General features: G+C 48.0%; 1 protein-coding gene across 1 annotated transcript in view; it reads left to right on the top strand.

The window, feature by feature from the left end:
• LOC147116084 (unconventional myosin-VIIa-like) overlaps window positions 1-18,703 on the top strand; it is a 507,950-nt gene that overhangs the window by 156,929 nt on the left and 332,318 nt on the right. The window contains exons 7-10 of the mRNA XM_085992002.1: window positions 5,158-5,271; window positions 9,094-9,247; window positions 14,044-14,120; window positions 18,140-18,259. Coding sequence (XP_085848128.1) covers window positions 5,158-5,271; window positions 9,094-9,247; window positions 14,044-14,120; window positions 18,140-18,259 — 465 coding nt within the window. The remainder of the gene's footprint in view (window positions 1-5,157; window positions 5,272-9,093; window positions 9,248-14,043; window positions 14,121-18,139; window positions 18,260-18,703) is intronic.

Genomic DNA, 18,703 nt, shown 5'->3' with positions numbered 1-18,703 from the left:
GGTAACACTTATGAACCACACATATACATAAAGACACATCCATGCTGAAGGCGTCGTGAATAGTACATTTAATCACTTGGTCACACCGCAGGTAAAGGTGACACAGGCAGAAAGGGAACGGGTGCCAACAGGCAGAGTAGTAGGCGCAGGCAGGTAGTGCAGGGGTCCACTGTGGCCATCCCCCTCTCAAACAGATATACCGCTTTGGATACTGATGGGGGGGATGGCTTACCAGGGGAAGGCATCAGCAGCCAACTTCCTGGCACCAGGGGTGGTTCTGCTGCACAGGACGGGAGGAAAAAGAGGGGTAGAGCTATAGTAATAGGGGATTCTATTGTAAGGGGAATAGATAGGCATTTCTGCGGCCACAAACGAGACTCCAGGATGGTGTGTTGCCTTCCTGGTGCAAGGGTCAAGGATGTCTCAGAGCGGCTGCAGAACATTTTGGAAGGGGAGGGTGAACAGCCAGTTGTCGTGGTGCATATAGGTACCAACGATATAGGTAAAAACCGGGATGAGGTCCTAAAAGCTGAATATAGGGAGTTAGGAGGTAAATTACAAAATAGGACCTCAAAGGTAGTAATCTCAGGATTGCTACCAGTGCCACGTGCTAGTCAGAGTACAAATAGAAAGATATTTCAGATGAATACCTGGCTAGAGGAATGGTGCAAGGGGGAGGGATTCAAATTCCTGGGACATTGGAACCGGTTCTGGGGGAGGTGGGATCAGTACAAAATGGACGGTTTGCACCTGGGCAGGGCCGGGACCGATGTCCTAGGGGGAGTGTTTGCTAATGCTCTGGGGGAGGGTTTAAACTAAAATGGCAGGGGGTTGGGAACCTGAGCGGGGAGACAGAGGAAAGGGAAACAAGGATAAAAGCAAAAGACAGGAAGGAGAAAAACAAAAGTGGCAGGCAGAGAAATCAAGGGTTTAAATCAAACATGGCCACAGTAAATAATAATTCTAAAAGATCTAAGAGCATTAAAAAAACAAGCCTGAAGGCTTTGTGTCTTAATGCGAGGAGCATTCGTAGTAAGGTGGATGAATTAGCTGCGCAAATAGAGGTAAACGAATATGATATGATTGGGATTACGGAAACATGGCTCCAGGGTGGCCAAGGCTGGGAACTCAACATCCAGGGGTATTCAATATTCAGGAAAGATAGGCAAAAAGGAAAAGGAGGTGGGGTAGCATTGCTGGTTAAAGAGGGAATTAACACAATTGAAAGGAAGGATATTAGCTCTGATGATGTGGAATCTGTATGGGTAGAACTGAGAAATACTAAGGGGCAGAAAACGTTAGTGGGAATGGTATATAGACCTCCAAACAGTAATGCGGAGGTCGGGGATGGCATTAAATGGGAAATTAGAGAAGCGTGCAATAAGGGCACAGCAGTTATCATGGGTGACTTTAACCTACATATAGATTGGGCTAACCAACTTAGTAACAATACTGTGGAGGAGGAATTAATGGAGTGTATACGGGATAGTTTCCTGAACCAATATGTCGAGGAACCAACTAGAGATCAGGCCATCTTAGACTGGGTATTATGTAATGAGAAAGGATTAATTAGAAATCTTGTTGTGTGAGGCCCATTGGGGAGGAGCGATCATAATATGATAGAATTCTTCATTAAGATGGAGAGTGAAATAGTTGACTCAAAGACTAGGGTCCTGAATTTAAATAAAGGAGACTACGATGGTATGAGGTGCGAGTTGGGTAGGATTGATTGGGGAATGTCACTCAAAGGGTTGACGGTGGATGGGCAATGGCAAACATTCAAAGATCGCATGGATGAACTACAGAATTTGTTCATCCCAGTTTGGCATAAAAATAAAACAAAAAAGGTGACTCAACCGTGGCTAACAAGGGAAATTAGGGATAGCATAAGATCCAAGCAGAGGACATATAAATTGGCCAGAAAAAGCAGTAAACCTGAGGATTGGGAGCAGTTTAGGATACAACAAAGGAGGACAAAGGGATTAATTAAGAGGGGGAAAATAGAGTATGAGAGTAAGCTTTCAGGGAACATAAAAACTGACTGTAAAAGCTTTTATAGATATGTGAAGAGAAAAAGATTGGTGAAGTCAAGCATAGGTCCCTTGCAGTCAGAATCAGGGGAATTTGTGGTGGGGAACAAGGAAATGGCAGAACAATTAAATACATACTTTGGTTCTGTCTTCACAAAGGAGGACACAAATAACTTCCCAAAGATGTCAGGGAACATAGGGTCTAATGAAAGGGAGGAACTGATAGAAATCAGTATTTGTAGGGAAATGGTGTTAGGGATATTGATGGGATTGAGGGCCGATAATTCCCCAGGGCCTGATAATCTACATCCTAGGGTACTTAAGGAAGTGGCCCTAGAAATAGTAGATGCATTGCTGGTCATCTTCCAAAATTCAATAGACTCTGGAACAGTACCCATGGATTGGAGGGTAGCTAATGTTACCCCACTGTTCAAAAAGGGTGGTAGAGAGAAAACGGGGAATTACAGACCGGTAAGCCTGACATCGGTAGTGGGGAAAATGCTAGAGTCCATTATAAAGGATGTAATAGCAGAGCACTTGGAAAACAGTGACAGGATCGGACAAAGTCAACATGGATTTACAAAAGGTAAATCGTGCTTGACTAATCTACTGGAATTTTTTGAGGATGTAACTGGTAAAATAGATAAGGGAGAACCAGTGGATGTGGTGTATTTGGATTTTCAAAAGGCTTTCGATAAGGTCCCACATAAGAGATTAGCGTGTAAAATTAAGGCACGTGGGATTGGGGGCAAGGTATTAACTTGGATAGAGAACTGGTTGGCAGACAGAAAGCAAAGAGTTGGAATAAACGTCTCTTTTTCCGAGTGGCAGGCAGTGACTAGTGGGGTACCGCAGGGATCGGTCCTTGGACCCCACCTATTCACAATATATATTAATGATCTGGACGAGGGAACTAGATGTAATATCTCCAAGTTTGCAGACGACACAAAGCTGGGTAGTTGTGTGTGCTGTGAGGAGGATGCCGAGAAACTCCAGTATGATTTGGACAGGTTGGGTGATTGGGCAGAAGCATGGCAGATGCAATATAACGTGGATAAATGCGAGGTTATCCACTTTGGTGTCAAAAACAGGAAGGCAGATTATTATCTGAATGGCAATAGATTGGGAGAAGGGGAAGTGCAACGAGACCTGGGCGTCCTTGTGCACCAGTCGCTGAAAGTAAGCATGCAGGTGCAGCAGGCGGTTAAGAAGGCAAATGGTATGTTGGCCTTCGTAGCGAGAGGGTTTGAGTACAGGAACAAGGATGTCTTGCTGCAGTTGTACAGGGCCTTGGTGAGACCACATCTTGAGTATTGTGTGCAGTTTTGGTCGCCTTATCTGAGGAAGGATGTTCTTGCCATGGAAGGAGTGCAGCGAAGATTCACCAGGCTAATACCTGGGATGGTAGGAATGACGTATGAGGAGAGATTGGGTCGATTGGGCCTGTACTTGCTGGAGTTTAGAAGAATGAGAGGGGATCTCATCGAAACTTATAAAATTCTAACAGGACTAGACAGACTAGATGCTGGAAGGATGTTCCCGATGGTCGGGGATTCCAGATCCAGGGGTCACAGTCTAATGATAAGGAGTAAGCCATTTAGGACAGAGATGAGGAGGAATTTCTTCACCCAGAGAGTGGTGAACCTGTGGAATTCTCTACCAAAGAAGGCAGTAGAGGCCAATTCATTAAATATATTCAAGAAGGAGTTGGATATATTTCTTAAGGCTAAAGGGATCAAGGGATATGGAGAGAAGGCAGGGACAGGGTACTGAATTTGGATGATCAGCCATGATCTCATTGAATGGTGGAGCAGGCTCGAGGGGCCGAATGGCCTACTCCTGCTCCTATCTTCTATGTTTCTATGTTTCTTTCACAAAAAGCTTCAAAGAAAATGGAAATTTGACTGTTTCAAAGGTGGGAGATGTATTATTCTGAAGAAACAGGGGAAAAAATGCAAATAAAAGACTTTCAACTATTGAGAGGCCTCCCTGAAAGGAGGCAGCTCAGATGACTCCTGCGCCCCATTGTCAACTTGCTGCTCCAGCTGTTGCTTCTCCCTCATTGTCCTGTTGTCTCCCGCCCCCCCCCGCAACCCCCACTTTCTGCTTCCTCTCAGCTCCTCCACTTCCAGGCCTCTCCTGACTGCGATCTTATTAAGTATTCATCACACTCACAATTTTAGCAAGTTTCACAATATGGCTGTGCCCCATCCCAGTTATGCAAACTTTAGAGAGCTTACTCAGTGAGAACACTGGCTCTCATCTGGCCCGTCCATTCTTCTTTGACAAGGGAATTAGCTTGAAAAAGAGGAATACTAAAGGGTTCGGGGACAAACAGGAGAGTGGGATTAGACTGCATGGCTCACATGGAGAAAAACGGCATACACTTCGGCCAAATGGTCTGTTTCTGTGCGGTAATATTTGATGATTCCTTATCTTTCCTGCAGATTCACCAGAGAGGTCATCAGCCATGGTTGTAGCAGAGATTCCTTGGCTGCTAGGAGCCAGTCTTCCATGAGATCTTCCCTTTCACAGTTGGGTTACCTTGGACTGCCTTAGCATGTAACATGTTTTGACATGCATGGTCGTAGTGCACCATCTGCAAAGTCAAGGAATGGCAGGAAGCCTTTCCAATTCATACAAGGCCCTGGGTTATAAGGAGTCACGCTGTGGGGGTGTTTGATAATGCCCTGCACGTTGGGGAATTGGGTCAACCCTGAGAAGGCCAGCTGCCTTGGCTCTAGATGAATCTGGTCAATGAACTGGTCTTCCAGCAGAGAGCTGTAACCACATCACGGGTACACAGTGTGCTGCATAATGGCTGATTGCTGTCGAGTCTCTGGTGTGTAGAAATGCAGTGGAGGCGTTACTTTGACTTCCATTGACTGCTTTTTCTCTTGTTGAGCAGAGGCTAAGCCCTCTGGGGGAGGTTTTGAATGGAGGCTAACCCCTGGGGTGGTGTTGTGCTCAATGAGGAAATGGCAAGTAGAGACTAACCCTTTGAGGGCTGTCCTCTTAACAGGTAAGCACTTGTACAGCAAAGTGCTCTTGGTTGGTATCCAGACTCGCAGCTGTACGTCCTTTTATTGATTGCTGTTCTCTGTATCGCTTTCTGTGCTCTACCCAGGCTCCAGCTGAGAGAAACTACCACATATTCTACAGTATTCTGATGGGGATGAACACAGAGCAGAAGAAACTCCTCAGTTTAGGCACAACACATGAGTATGACTATCTGACCATGGTGAGACATATTGTATCAGAACACATACTGCCTCTATTGCTAAACAAAACCATACAACGCTAATAATAATACCAGTTCAGATCCATGGAAACGGTCTCTACACTTATTTCTATGTATGTATCATACACATAAGATTCAAAATCTGTCTTGTTATCCCTCCTAATACTTACTCATTGGATCCTAAACTCTGTCAAGGATCAAAACCTTAATAGTGTAGAATCTTGTGGACAAAGGACGTTAAATTGAACTTGTAATAGGACAGAAGTAATGAGCTGATTAGAGTTACAGATGCAACAACAAATTGACCCTCTTGCTCTGAAAGAAAAGGGACTCCTCCAAAATTAATCTTCTGTGTAAATGGGACTGCTCCAAAATTAATCTGTTGTTTAAATGGGACTCCTCCAAAATTAATCTTCTGTTTAAAAGGGACTCCTCCAAAATTAATCTTCTGTTTAAATGGGACTCCTCCAAAATTAATCTTCTGTTTAAAAGGGGCTCCTCCAAAATTAATCTGTGTAAATGGGACTGCTCCAAAATTAATCTGTTGTTTAAACGGGACTCCTCCAAAATCAGATAGTCTCTTGTTTAAATAGGATGCTTTCAAAGATTGACAGATTCTTGTCTTGTTCCTTGATCAATAATATGCAGATTGTGACGCGTCCATCTATATATATAAAAGGATACATCTGTCTGTCTGTCTGTCTGTCTGTCCTTCGGTGTGTCTGTCCGGCTATACACTCTAAAGTTGTAGAGCGTACCTGCACGTGCGTTACATCAAAAGAAAGCTTACGATTCCGGAACGGTCGTAAGCGTATTTACGTTTCGGCGAGACAAAAATTGCGGCCGCGGTATCCAAAAAACTTTCAAAATTCCGCTCATTAGCATCTCATTATCCGCTCATTAGCAATAGAGTGACGTCGAGGTCGACCAATTGTACGGTCGAGCGACCCGACGGTCGACCAATCGCTGCGTGGCGGGGGCAGGTTCCTGGCGCGTGCGGGCGGGCACTCCTAGAGTCAAGTGACGGGACGATTGACTAATCCTATGCTTCGGTGACCTGACGGTTGACCAATCGGTGCGTGTGTGGGCGGGCCTTATCATTCTGAACCGAGGTGAGTCGCCGCCATCTTGATTCCAAACTTTTCATTTCTTTTTCCCGCTTTCTGCGTCTTTAAAAAAAAAAGTTGCTTTTAAAACACATATTGTTTTTAAAAAAAGTTAATTACTTTATAAATCTTTTATCTAATCTCATTAATTTTCCTACCTTTCCCCGTTTTTGCAGGTAGGCCTCGAAGCCTGGGCGTCTGTTGCCAGCCATGCTGGACCCTAGGCAATTGTTTTGTGGCAAGCTCCTCCCCGCCCCCCACCACCCCCCACTGGGCCCGGTTCTGAACCAGCGGCCAGCCATCTTGGTAAAGGCTGGCTGGGCTCACTGCAAGCTCCTCGCGGTTCATTCGGGCGGGGGGCGGGGGCTCGGGAGGGGAGGGGGAGCGGAGAGGGTTACCCCGGCAACCGGGCTCGCCAGCCGCAATCGGCCGCTCAGGCCCCAGGCCCGGAGATCGGGAGGCGGAGAGGGGAGGAGGGTTACCAAGGCAACCGGGCCCGGCCAGCCGCAATCGGCCATCTCAGGCCCGGCCTCGGGGAGGGCGGGGCTCGGGCTCACCGGGGCGCTGCACTCGGCATGTCAGTGTGTGGGGGTGGCACGGATCTCAGCGAAGCCATCGCCGGCAGAAGGGAGAGGGTCTGCTGGCTCCCCCACTCCCTTTCTCCCCGCCCCCTTCCCCCACCTCCACCACCCCTCCCCTCTCCCCCTCCCCTCCCCTCCCCTCTCCCCCTCCCCTCCCCTCTCACCCTCCCCTCCTCTCCCACTCCCCTCTCCCCCTCCCCTCCCTCCCCCCCTGCCCTCCCTCCCCTCCCCCTCCCCCTCCCCCCCTCCCCCCTCCCCTTCCCCCCCTTCCGCCCCCTCCCCCTCCCTTCCCCCCCTTCCTCCCCTTCCTACCCCCTCCCCTTCCTCCCCCCTCCCCGCCCCTTCCTCCCCCTTCCCTCCCTTCCTCCCCCCTCCCCTCCCTTCCTCACCCTCCCCTTCCTCCCCCTTCCTCCTCCCCCTCCCTTCCTCTCCCTCCCCTTCCTCCCCTCCCCTTCCTCCTCCCTCCCCCCTCCTCCCCCCTCCCCCTCCCCTCCTCCCCCCTCCCCTCCTCTCCTCCACCCCCTCCTCCCCCCTCCCCCCTCCCTCTCCCCACCCCCCCTCCCCTTCCCCCTCCTCCCCCTCCCCCTCCCCTTGCCCCCAGTCGCGCTCTCTCTCCCCCCCAGTCGCTCTCTCTCTTCCCCCAGTCGCTCTCTCTCTTCCCCCCGTCGCTCTCTCTCTTCCCCCCAGTCGCTCTCTCTCTTCCCCCCAGTTGCTCTCTCTCTTCCTCCCCAGTCGCTCTCTCTCTTCCCCCCCAGTCGCTCTCTCTCTTACCCCCAGTCGCTCTCTCTCTTACCCCCCAGTCGCTCTCATCTCTTCCCCCCCAGTCGCTTTCTCTCTTCCCCCGCAGCCGCTCTCTCTCTTCCCCCGTCGCTCTCTCTCTTCCCCCAGTCGCTCTCTCTCTTCCCCCAGTCGCTCACTCTCTTCCCCCCAGTCGCTCTCTCTCTTCCCCCCAGTCGCTCTCTCTCTTCCCCCAGTCGCTCTCTCTCTTCCCCCCAGTCGCTCTCTCTCTTCCTCCCATCGCTCTCTCTCTTCTCCCGTCGCTCTCTCTCTTCCCCCAGTCGCTCTCTCTCTTCCCCCCATTCGCTCTCTCTCTTCCCCCCAGTCGCTCTCTCTCTTCCCCCCCAGTCGCTCTCTCTCTTCCCCACCAGTCGCTCTCTCTCTTCCCCCCCAGTCGCTCTCTCTCTTCCCCCAGTCGCTCTCTCTCTTCCCCCCCAGTCGCTCTCTCTCTTCCCCCCCAGTCGCTCTCTCTCTTCCCCCCCAGTCGCTCTCTCTCTTCCCCCCAGTCACTCTCTCTCTTCCCCCCCAGTCGCTCTCTCTCTTCCCCCCAGTCGCCCTCTCTCTTCCCCCCCAGTCGCTCTCTCTCTTCCCCCCAGTCGCTCTCTCTCTTCCCCCCAGTCGCTCTCTCTCTTCCCCCCAGTCGCTCTCTCTCTTCCCCCCCAGTCGCTCTCTCTCTTCCCCCCAGTCGCTCTCTCTCTCTCTTCCCCCCCAGTCGCTCTCTCTCTCTCTTCCCTCCAGTCGCTCTCTCTCTCTCTTCCCCCCCAGTCGCTCTCTCTCTCTCTTCCCCCCAGTCGCTCTCTCTCTTCCCCCCAGTCGCTCTCTCTCTCTCTTCCCCCCCAGTCGCTCTCTCTCTCTCTTCCCTCCCAGTCGCTCTCTCTCTCTCTTCCCCCCCCAGTCGCTCTCTCTCTCTCTTCCCCCCCAGTCGCTCGCTCTCTCTCTTCCCCCCCAGTCGCTCGCTCTCTCTCTTCCCCCCCCAGTCGCTCGCTCTCTCTTTTCCCCCCCCAGTCGCTCGCTCTCTCTCTTCCCCCCCCGTCGCTCGCTCTCTCTCTTCCCCCCCAGTCGCTCGCTCTCTCTCTTCCCCCCAGTCGCTCGCTCTCTCTCTTCCAACAACAACATGCCCTCAAAAAAGCCTCGGCACCGCCAGGCACTCCAGCTAGTATAATATAAATTGAGTAAAATAGATGTGTATCACTTTTAGAATGGAATTGCCCATCTGGTCCAATAAAACCAATGGTTGGTTGGAGATTGTAGGAAGATGTTTATGAAACGGTAGAAATTCTCTTGTCAATCCCATTGTAATATGGTTATTATTTAGGGCAATCATGTAAAGTCAGTTGCATGTGACTTTGTTCTTACAGGGTAACTGTACAAGTTGTGATGGACATGACGATATAAGGCAATATGCTGATGTTTGCTCAGCCATGAAAATCCTGATGTTCTCAGACAATGAGCAGTGGGAAATCAACAAACTATTGGCTGCTATTCTACATCTGGGCAATCTGAATTTCCAAGGTATAAACAAAACTGGAGAGAACAACAGACAATGCCTCTATGTACTCAGATTATCAGATAGATTTAATCATAAGAGATAAGCATAGTCACCTAGAAATAGTCATCTAGGCCAGTAGGCTACATCCTATGGATCTCTTCATAGAGTCCTGGGAGGGAAAAACCACTTCAACAATGGGCTTCTACTGCAGTCTCAGAAGCATGCTCTCTCTTGTACCTCCATTACATTTACATTTACATTTCCCACACTAAGCATCCATGTAGCCACTCTGAGTGAAACAATTTAACCCCAATACCCTGTTTTGAGACTGTCTTAAACCCACTTCACTTCACATTCTCACAGCCAGAAAGAGAATGGAGACATTCATCAGTCTACATTCCAGAAGTGACCCTCTGCCACCCCCCACTACCCCCCCACCCCCACCACCAAGTCACTTCCAAAGGCACTTTCAAATTCCTGGCTGTCCAGCTTTTGGCCCTCCATTCACCATGACATTTCTGCAGCTACTGATGTGCTCAGTCATACCCTCATCTCTCCCGCTGATGCCCTAGTCCCCGTTAAAACCATTACTCTCTGTCACCTTGGCCGTTCCCCTTGGTACCCTCACCTTCGCTCCCTTAAGTCCAAGGGATGCCAACTTGAACATTTCTTTCGGACAACTGGTTTGGCCATTCATCGCCAGATCTGACTGGACCACAAAGTACTATCAGGTCCTGCTCTCCTCTGCCAAAACTGCTCATTATTCCAGCATCATCCTGGAATGCAAAGATAACCCCCGGCATCTCTTCTCCACTACAAACCGTCTTCTTAAACCCCTCTCCCCTATCCCCCCACACTTACCTCCAACAAGAAGTGTGAGGAGCTCATGGACTTCTTTGTCACTAAGATTGAGACCATCCGTTTAGCTGCCTCTGCCACTTCCCTTCCTTCCCCTAGCCCACTGGGCCAAACTTCCTCTAAGGTTCTCCCCTGCCCTAGCCCTAAACTCGCATCTTTCTCTAGTTTCTCTCCTATCTCTCCCCTCATGCCCTCTCCGAGCTCATCTTGCCCATGAGACCCACCTCCTGCTCCCTCGACTCTAGTCCCACCAAATTGCTGACCACCCAACTTCTCTTCCTCGACCCCATGCTGATGGTTTCCTCTCCTCTCCTCCCCCTCCCCTTCAAATCTGCCGTCATCATCCCCTCCTCAAAAAACCTATCCTTGACCCCTCTGTCCTTGCAAACTACAGCCCCATCTCCAACCTCTCATTCCTCTCCAAAATCCTTGAATGTGTTGCCGCCTCCCAAATCCGTGCCCATCTTTGCTGCAACTCCATGTTTGAACCCCTCCAATCAGGCTTCTGCCCCTGCCACAGCACTGAAATGGCCCTTATCAAAGTCACAAATATCATGCTATGTGACGGTGACTGTGGTAAACTATCCCTCCTCGTCCTTCTCAATCTGTCTGAACCCTTTGACATGATTGACCAAAACATCCTCCTCCAACACCTCTACTCCATTGTCCAGCTGAGTGGGACTGCCCTCGCCTGGTTCCATTCCTATCTATCCAGTCGTTGCCAGAGAATCACCTGAATTGGCTTCTCTTCCTGCTCCCGCGCCGTTATCTCTGGAGTCCCCTAAGGATCTATCCTTGGCCCCTTTCTATTTCTCATCTACATGCTGCCTCTTGGCAACATCATCCGAAAACACGTCAGATTCCACGTGTAAGCTGGCGACACCCAGATCTATCTCACCACCACCTCTCTCAACCCCTCCACTGCCTCTGATGTATCATGCTGCTTGTCCAACACCCAGTTTTGGATGAGCAGAAATTTTCTCCAACTGAATATTGGGAAGACCGAAGCCATTGTCTTCATTCTCCGCCACAAACTCCGCTCCTTAGCCACCGATTCCATCCCTCTCCCCGGCATCTGTCTGAGGTTGAACCAGACCCTGCGCAACTTTGGTGTCCTATCTGATCCCGAGATGAGCTTCCGACCCCATATCCGCTCCATCACCAACACCGCCTACCTCCACCTCCGTAACATCGCTCGTATCCGCCCCTGCCTCAGCTCATCTGCTGCTCAAACCCTCATCCATGCCTTTGTTACCTCTAGACTTGACTATTCCAATACGCTTCTGGCCAGCCTCCCCTCTTCCACCCTCCATAGACTTGAGCTCATCTAAAACTCTGCCGTCCATACCCTAACTCACACCAGGTCCTGTTCACCCATCACCCCTGTGCTTGCTGTGACCTACATTGGAATGTGGCCCGGCAACGCCTCGATTTAAAAATTCTCATCCTGGTTTTCAAATCCCTCCATGACCTCGCCCTTCCCTGTCTCTGTAATCTCCTCGAGCCCATCAACCCTCCGAGATATCTACGCTCCTCCAATTCTGGCCTCTTGTGCATCCCCGATTTTAATTGCTCCACCATTGGTGGCCATAACTTAAGCTGCTTAGGCCCTGAACTCTAGAATTCCCTCCCTAAACCTCAATTCTCTACCTCTCTCTCCTCTTTAAGGACCCTCCTTTAAACCTACCTCTTTGACCAAGCTTTTGGTCACCTGTTCTAATATCTCCTTATGTGGCTTGATGTAAAATATTGTTTGATGACGCCTTGGGTCATTTTATTATGTTAAAGGCGCTAAATAAATGCAAGTTGTTGTTGAATGTGTCAGCACCCAATTCCTCACGTTCCTTCCCACACAATACAATAATCAAGCCCAGTGAATTTCTGTATCCACTGTGATTCTGGGAATATCAAGGTAGAACTTGTATATATCAAGCACCTTACATGTCCTCAGGACATCCCAAAGCGCTTTACAGCCAATTAATTACTTTTGAAGTGTAGTCACTATTGTAATGACAGCCAATTTGCGCACAGCAAAATCTTGTAAACAGGAATGAGATAAATGACCAGAAATTCTGTTTTGGTGATGTTGGTTGAGGGATAAATGTTGACCAGGACACCGGGAAAACTCCCCTGCTTTTCCTTGAATAGTGCTATGGGATCTTTTATGTTTACTTGAGCAGGCACAAGGGGGCCTCAGTTTAATGTCTCATCTTAAAAGATGGCATCTGGACAGTGCAGCACTCCTGTGAGGTCAGTGCTAGGACCACTGTTGCTTACCATATACATAAATTTGGACTCAGGAATTGGAGGTATGATGTCGGAATTTGCAGATGATACCAAATTGGAGGACTACAACAAAATACAGAAAGACATAACTGGGCTCACAGAGTGGGTGCATAAATGGTGAATTAAATTCAATATCACAAAGTGTGAGGTGGTTCATTCTGGTAGGAGGAATAGGAGGCCGCTTAATTTCTTGGAAGGTATGAAACTAAATGGGATAGAGGAGCAAAGAGATCTGATAATACAGGTACATAAATTGCTGAAAGTAGCAACACAAGTTGATAAGGTCATAAAGAATGCAAACAAGGTTCTTTTTATGGAGAATAGAATACAAAAGCAGGGAGGTAATATTAAATTTATATAGAACCTTGGTTAGCCCACACTTGGTGCAGTTCTGGTCTCTATACTACAAAGGGATATCGAAGCACTGGTGAACGTGCAGAAAAGATTTACAAGGATGTTACCAGAATTGAAAGGATGGGACTATCACAAAAACAGGCTGGGGCTCCTTTCTCTGGAGAAGAGGAGATCTGATAGAGGTGTTTAAAATTATAAAGGGGTTCGATAGGGTGGCTGTGGAGAAACTGTTTTGACTTGTGGATGAGTCCAGAATAAGGGGGCATAAATGTAAGATAGCTACTAACAGATCAAATAAAGAGTTGCGGAGGGATTTCTTTACACAGAGAGTGGTGAGAATGTGGAACTCACTGCCACATGGAGTGGTTGAAGTAGAGAGTGCTAATGTATTTAAGGGGAGTTTTGATGCATACTTGAGGGAGAAGGGAATAGAGGGATATGGGGGCAGGGTGGGAAGAGATAATTAGAGTCGAAGGAGGCTCGTGTGGAGCATAAACACTGGCATGGACCTGTTGGGCTGAATGGCCTGTTTCTGTACTATAGATCCTATGTAATTCTCTCAGTACTGCATTGAAGTGTCAGCCTGGATTTTGTGCTCAAGTCTCTGGAGTGGGGTTTGAATGGGACAGGCAGGTAGTTAAAATGTCAGGGTGGGGACTTCACTCCACGTTCCTGATGCATTTCTGCCCCATGTGACTTTACCTCTGTGTGAAACGGCGTTGGGAGAGCAGCCTGCCCCAGCCAGGTGGCTGCCTACTTAAGATGCAGAGGTCAGGGCTGAAGACGCCGTGACATGATTTTAACTCCTGGGATCGTGAGGCCCACTTGGCACTGAACACGGCAGGTAAAACTGTCGGTAATCAGCACTGAGTCAGCATAGACCCAGGTAAGTGTTTTGTTTTACATTTTCTGAAGGTTCCTTGTGGCCCAGAGGGAGCAGAAGTGCTCAATAAGGAAACCTTGGGCCTCCTGTCTTCCTGACTTTCCCTCAGCCCATCTCCAGCCAAGACAGGCCGTACTCCCCACCTTTCCGCCCCCCCACCCCATTTACTTTTCTGGGGACCGTTCCGTTGGGTCCCCGGAAAAGGAAAAATTTCAAAAACCTTTAAATCTTTTTGGGAGGCTTACCTCTGGTTATTTCAGCTCCTTTAGGGAGACTAAATATACACAGAGAGAATCCATGAGTGCAGATTGTCAGTAGTCCGTTAGATGCCGTAGACTTGATGGGATGAATGGCATCATGTGTTTTCTTTTGTCCTTCAGTTTTCTGAGCTTTTATCATTGCTGCTTATTCTGCATTGACATGCGTATTCCCTTACAGCTGCTGTATATGATAACTTGGATTGTTGTGAGCTTTTGGAGTCAAACCATCTCTCCATGGCAACAAAGTTACTTGAGGTAACTAAAACTGTCCTCATTACATTTGTCACATTACTTACAGATGGAGCTTACCTAGTCAATAGTGTCCGTCATGGTATGGTGAAATGTGTGCCTGTGAGTGAGGAAGGGTAACAGGGACAGGAAAGGAATGGCACTAGCTCTGAGCTTCGGGGAGGCACCCAGCTTCATGGTGGCCCACACCCGCAATGTTTCCAGGTCCCAGGATGTCTATTCAAATGGAATCAATGGACTGAAATTAGGGTTCGGGCTTGCTCTGTCCTGTTAAGCGCCACTTTGTCCTACGAACATACAAAATTGACGGGCAGGAAAAGACCAGCTGGTCCATCAAGCCTTACCCACATCATGATGACTGGACCAACATGGCTAAACACTTCTTCCCAACCCCCCACCAGTCCCCCAGCCATCCACCTTTGCAGTATGTAATCTCCTGGGAGAGGCGAAAAAAAACAGAGAAAAAAAACCCAGGGCCAATAAGAGGAAAGAATACTCTGGGAAATTCCTCCTCGACCCCTTCAGGTGATCAAAACCAGTCCAGGAGATCACATTGATCAGAATGCAGCCAGAGAACTAGTGCTGAGATTCTGAGGAGATGCAAGTGTCTGAAACCCAGGTTGTGTTGTAAGGTTGGTTGGTAGACTCACCTTTCCAAATGGTAACGCCACAACTGTTACGGTTTTCATTGGTAGTAATATCGTATGCTGTGCTGTAGTAAGGGTAGCCATGTGATTCTGGGCAAGAGCAACAGCCTCAGGCATGGTTTACGAAGGTGAGAGGATACTCACTCTGCTATGCATAATTTGCTCATCAAGTGGCTATAGTGAAATACTGCCTTACCTTGACAGACTTTATTATAAGAACATAAGAAACAGGAGCAGGAGTAGGCCATTCGGTCCTTTGAGACCATGGCTGATCTTCTACCTCAACTCCACCTTCCCACACTATCCCCATATCCCTTGATTCCCTTAGTATCCAAAAATCTATCGATCTCTGTCTTGAATATACTCAACACCTGAGTATCCACAGCCCTCTAGGCTAGGCAAACTTATGGGTCTAAAGGCTGGCAAGTCCCCTGGACCTGATGGCCTGCATCCTAGGGTCTTAAAAGAAGTGGCTACAGAGATAGTGAATGCATTGGTTGTAATCTTCCAAAATTCCCTTGACTCTGGAAAAGTCCCTGCGGATTGGAAAAGCACAAATGTAACACTCTTATTCAAAAAAGGAGGGAGACAGAAAGCAGGAAACTATAGACCAGTTAGCCTAACATCTGTCATTGGCAAAATGCTCAAATCCATTATTAAGGAAGTAGTAGCAGGGCATTTAGAAAATCATAATGCAATCAAACAGAGTCAACATGGTTTTATGAAAGGGAAATCGTGTTTGACAAGTTTATTAGAATTCTTTGAGGAGGTACCGAGCAGGGTGGATAAAGGGGAACCAGTAGATGTAGTGTATTTGGATTTCCAGAAGGCATTCGACAAGGTGCCACATAAAAGGCTACTGCATAAGATAAGAGCTCATGGTGTTGGGGGTAATATATTAGATTGGACAGAGGATTGGCTAACTAACAGAAAACAGAGAGTTGGGATAAATGGGTCATTTTCAGGATGGTAATCTGTAACTAGTGGGGTGCCACAGGGATCAGTGCTGGGGCCTCAATTATTTTCAATCTATATTAATGACTTGGATGAAGGAAGTGAGTGTATTAGAAACATAGAAACATAGACAAATAGGAGCAGGAGTAGGCCATTCGGCCCTTTGAGCCTGCTCCACCATTCAATATGATCATAGCTGATCCTCTATCTCAATACCATATTCCCGCCAAATTTGCGGACGATACAAAGATAGGTGGGAAAGCAAGTTGTGAGGAGGACACAGAGTCTGCAAAGGGATATAGATCGGTTAAGTGAGTGGGCAAGAATTTGGCAGATGGAGTATAATGTGGAAAAATGTGAAGTTATCCACTTTGGTAGGAAGAATAGAAAAGAAAAATATTATTTAAATGGAGAAAGACTACAGAATGCAGCGGTACAGAGGGATTTGTGTGTCCTTGTTCGTACATGAAACACAAAAAGTTAACATGCAGGTGCAGCAAGTAATTAGGAAGGCAAATGGAATGTTGGCCTTTATTTCAAGGGGAATAGAGTATAAAAGTCTTGCTAAAACTGTACAGGGCGCTGGTGAGACCAGACCTAGAATACTGTGCACAGTTTTTGTTCCCTTATTTAAGGAGGGATATACTTGCATTGGAGGCAGTTCAGAGAAGGTTCACTAGGTTGATTCCTGGGATGGAAGTGTTGTCTTATGAGGAAAGGTTGAGCAGGTTGGGCCTATACTCATGGGAGTTTAGAAGAATGAGAGGTGATCTTATTGAAACATATAAGATTCTGAGGTGGTTGGACAGGGTAGATGCTGAGAGGATGTTTCCCCTTGTGGGGAATCTAGATCAAGGGGGCATAGTCTCAGAATACGAGGTCGCCCATTTAAGACAGCGATGAGGAGGAATTTCTTCTCTCCGAGGGTCGTGAATCTTTGGAATTCTCTACCCGAGAGCTGTGGAAGCTGAGTCATTGAATATATTCAAGGCTGCGATAGACAGATTTTTGAGCAACAGGGGAGTCAAGGGTTATGGGGAGCGGGCGGGAAAGTGGAGTTGAGGCCAAAATCGGATCAGCCATGATCTCATTAAATGGCAGAGCAGGCTCAAGGGGCCGAATGACCTGCTGCTGCTCCTATTTCTTATGTTCTTATGTTCACTGGGGTGCAGAATGCCAAAGATTCACAACCCTTTGAGTGAAGAAATTTCTCATCATCTCAGTCCTAAAAGGCCAACCCCTTATTCTAAGACTGCGACCCCTATATCTAGACTCCCCAGCCAGAATAAACATCCTCCCAGCATCTACCCTGTCAAGCCCCTTAAAAGTTTTATACGTTTCAATGAGATCACTTCTAAACTCTAGGGAATATAGGCCTAGTCTCCTCAATCTCTCCTCATAGGACAGTCCGCCCCCCCCCCCACCACCCATCCCAGGAATCAATCTCGTGAACCTTTGCTGCACTCCCTCTAAGGCAATTATATCCTTCCTTAGGTAAGGAGACCAAAACTGTACACAATACTCCAGGTGTGGTCTCACCAAGGCCCTATATAATTGCAGTAAAATTTATTTACTCTTACACTCCCATCCTTTTGTAATAAAGACCAACATATCATTTGCTTTGCTAATTGATGCCTGTACCTGCATGTTAACTTTCTGTGATTCATGTACAAGGACACCCAGGTCCCTCTGAACACCAACATTTTCCAATCTCTCACCATTTAAAAATTATTCTGCTTTTCTATTTTTCCTACCAAAGTGGATAACTTCACATTTCTCCACATTATACTCCATCTGCCATGTTCTTGCCCATTCACTTAGCCTGTCTATATCCCTTTGCAGCCTCTTTGCGTCCTCCTCACCGCTTACTTTCTCAGACTATTAACCTTTTTTCTCATCTGTACCCACGACCTGTGGCTGATTCACACAGTGTAGGCTATGTTCACCGCCTCTTGCCCAGCAGAGTGTAAGGTTCCCCTGTGGGGAGGCTGCCCTGGGGACCCAACTAGGTCATTCATCCCTCCCTGCCGTACTTGCCGAAGCATTTCCAAAACAGCATCGGAGGTTGGAGGTGCTCTGCTGTTGGCTGCCACTTTGAATTTTTCGCCCAATCAAGCAGCCATTTAAGAAGTAACAGCAGCCTTTACGCATTATATCCTCACCCCCTCCCCCGCTCCTGACGACAGACCCATCTGGGCTGGGACCTCTCTCTGAATACTTAATGAGACCGGTCTCGAGAAATCCCGTGAGATTGTCCCTGGAATAGGTCAGCGAGCACTCAGCTTGCTGCGATCTGGAGAATTCACCCTCGTACTTCTGATATGGCGTAGCACCAAGGTCTGACTGTACGTTTTGAGTGTGCATGGACTCGCTGCTTGTCTCTTTTGAAGTGTAGGAATAACTTGGTGTCTCTATTTGCTGCAGGTGAACTCACTGGAGCTGGAGAATGGAATGACCCACAGATCCATCTTAATCAGAGGGGAGAATGTAACCACCCCAATGAACAAAGCACGGGCAGCTGGTAGTCGGGATGCATTGGTGAAGGTAAGTCAATAAAGGGGCAAGTTCTACCTGTGTCAGGAAGTTCGTCAGTGCCAATGTCAATGTTCCAAACAGATACATTAACAATCACCATAACCACAGGAACCTGACAGTAAAATACATTTCTGTTTTTCCCTTTTGTTTTCCCTCTTCTTCTGTCCTGAAGACGTTGACTCCTTACTAAAGTACCGTTCCATGTCTGCTGGATATCTTCTGGTCAACCATGTGCCCTTTCTTCATGAGGGCAGGCTGGCTATTTCTCCTTGGGGGCTATCACAGCTGAGTCCGATCCACATGTGGCTACATGCACACTTCCAGCAAGAATCTGAAAGATCTGGCTCTAATTTTTAGGCTATGTCCCCTTGTCCTAGACTCCCCAACCAGCGGAAATAATTTCTCTCTATACGACCTATCAGTTCCCCATAATATCTTGAAAACTTTGATCAA

This window comes from Somniosus microcephalus, chromosome 6 (assembly GCF_052327205.1).
Source record: "Somniosus microcephalus isolate GS21.2 chromosome 6, FLI_Smic_1.0, whole genome shotgun sequence".
NCBI lineage: Eukaryota > Metazoa > Chordata > Chondrichthyes > Squaliformes > Somniosidae > Somniosus > Somniosus microcephalus.
This window is presented reverse-complemented; position numbering and strand designations above follow the sequence as displayed.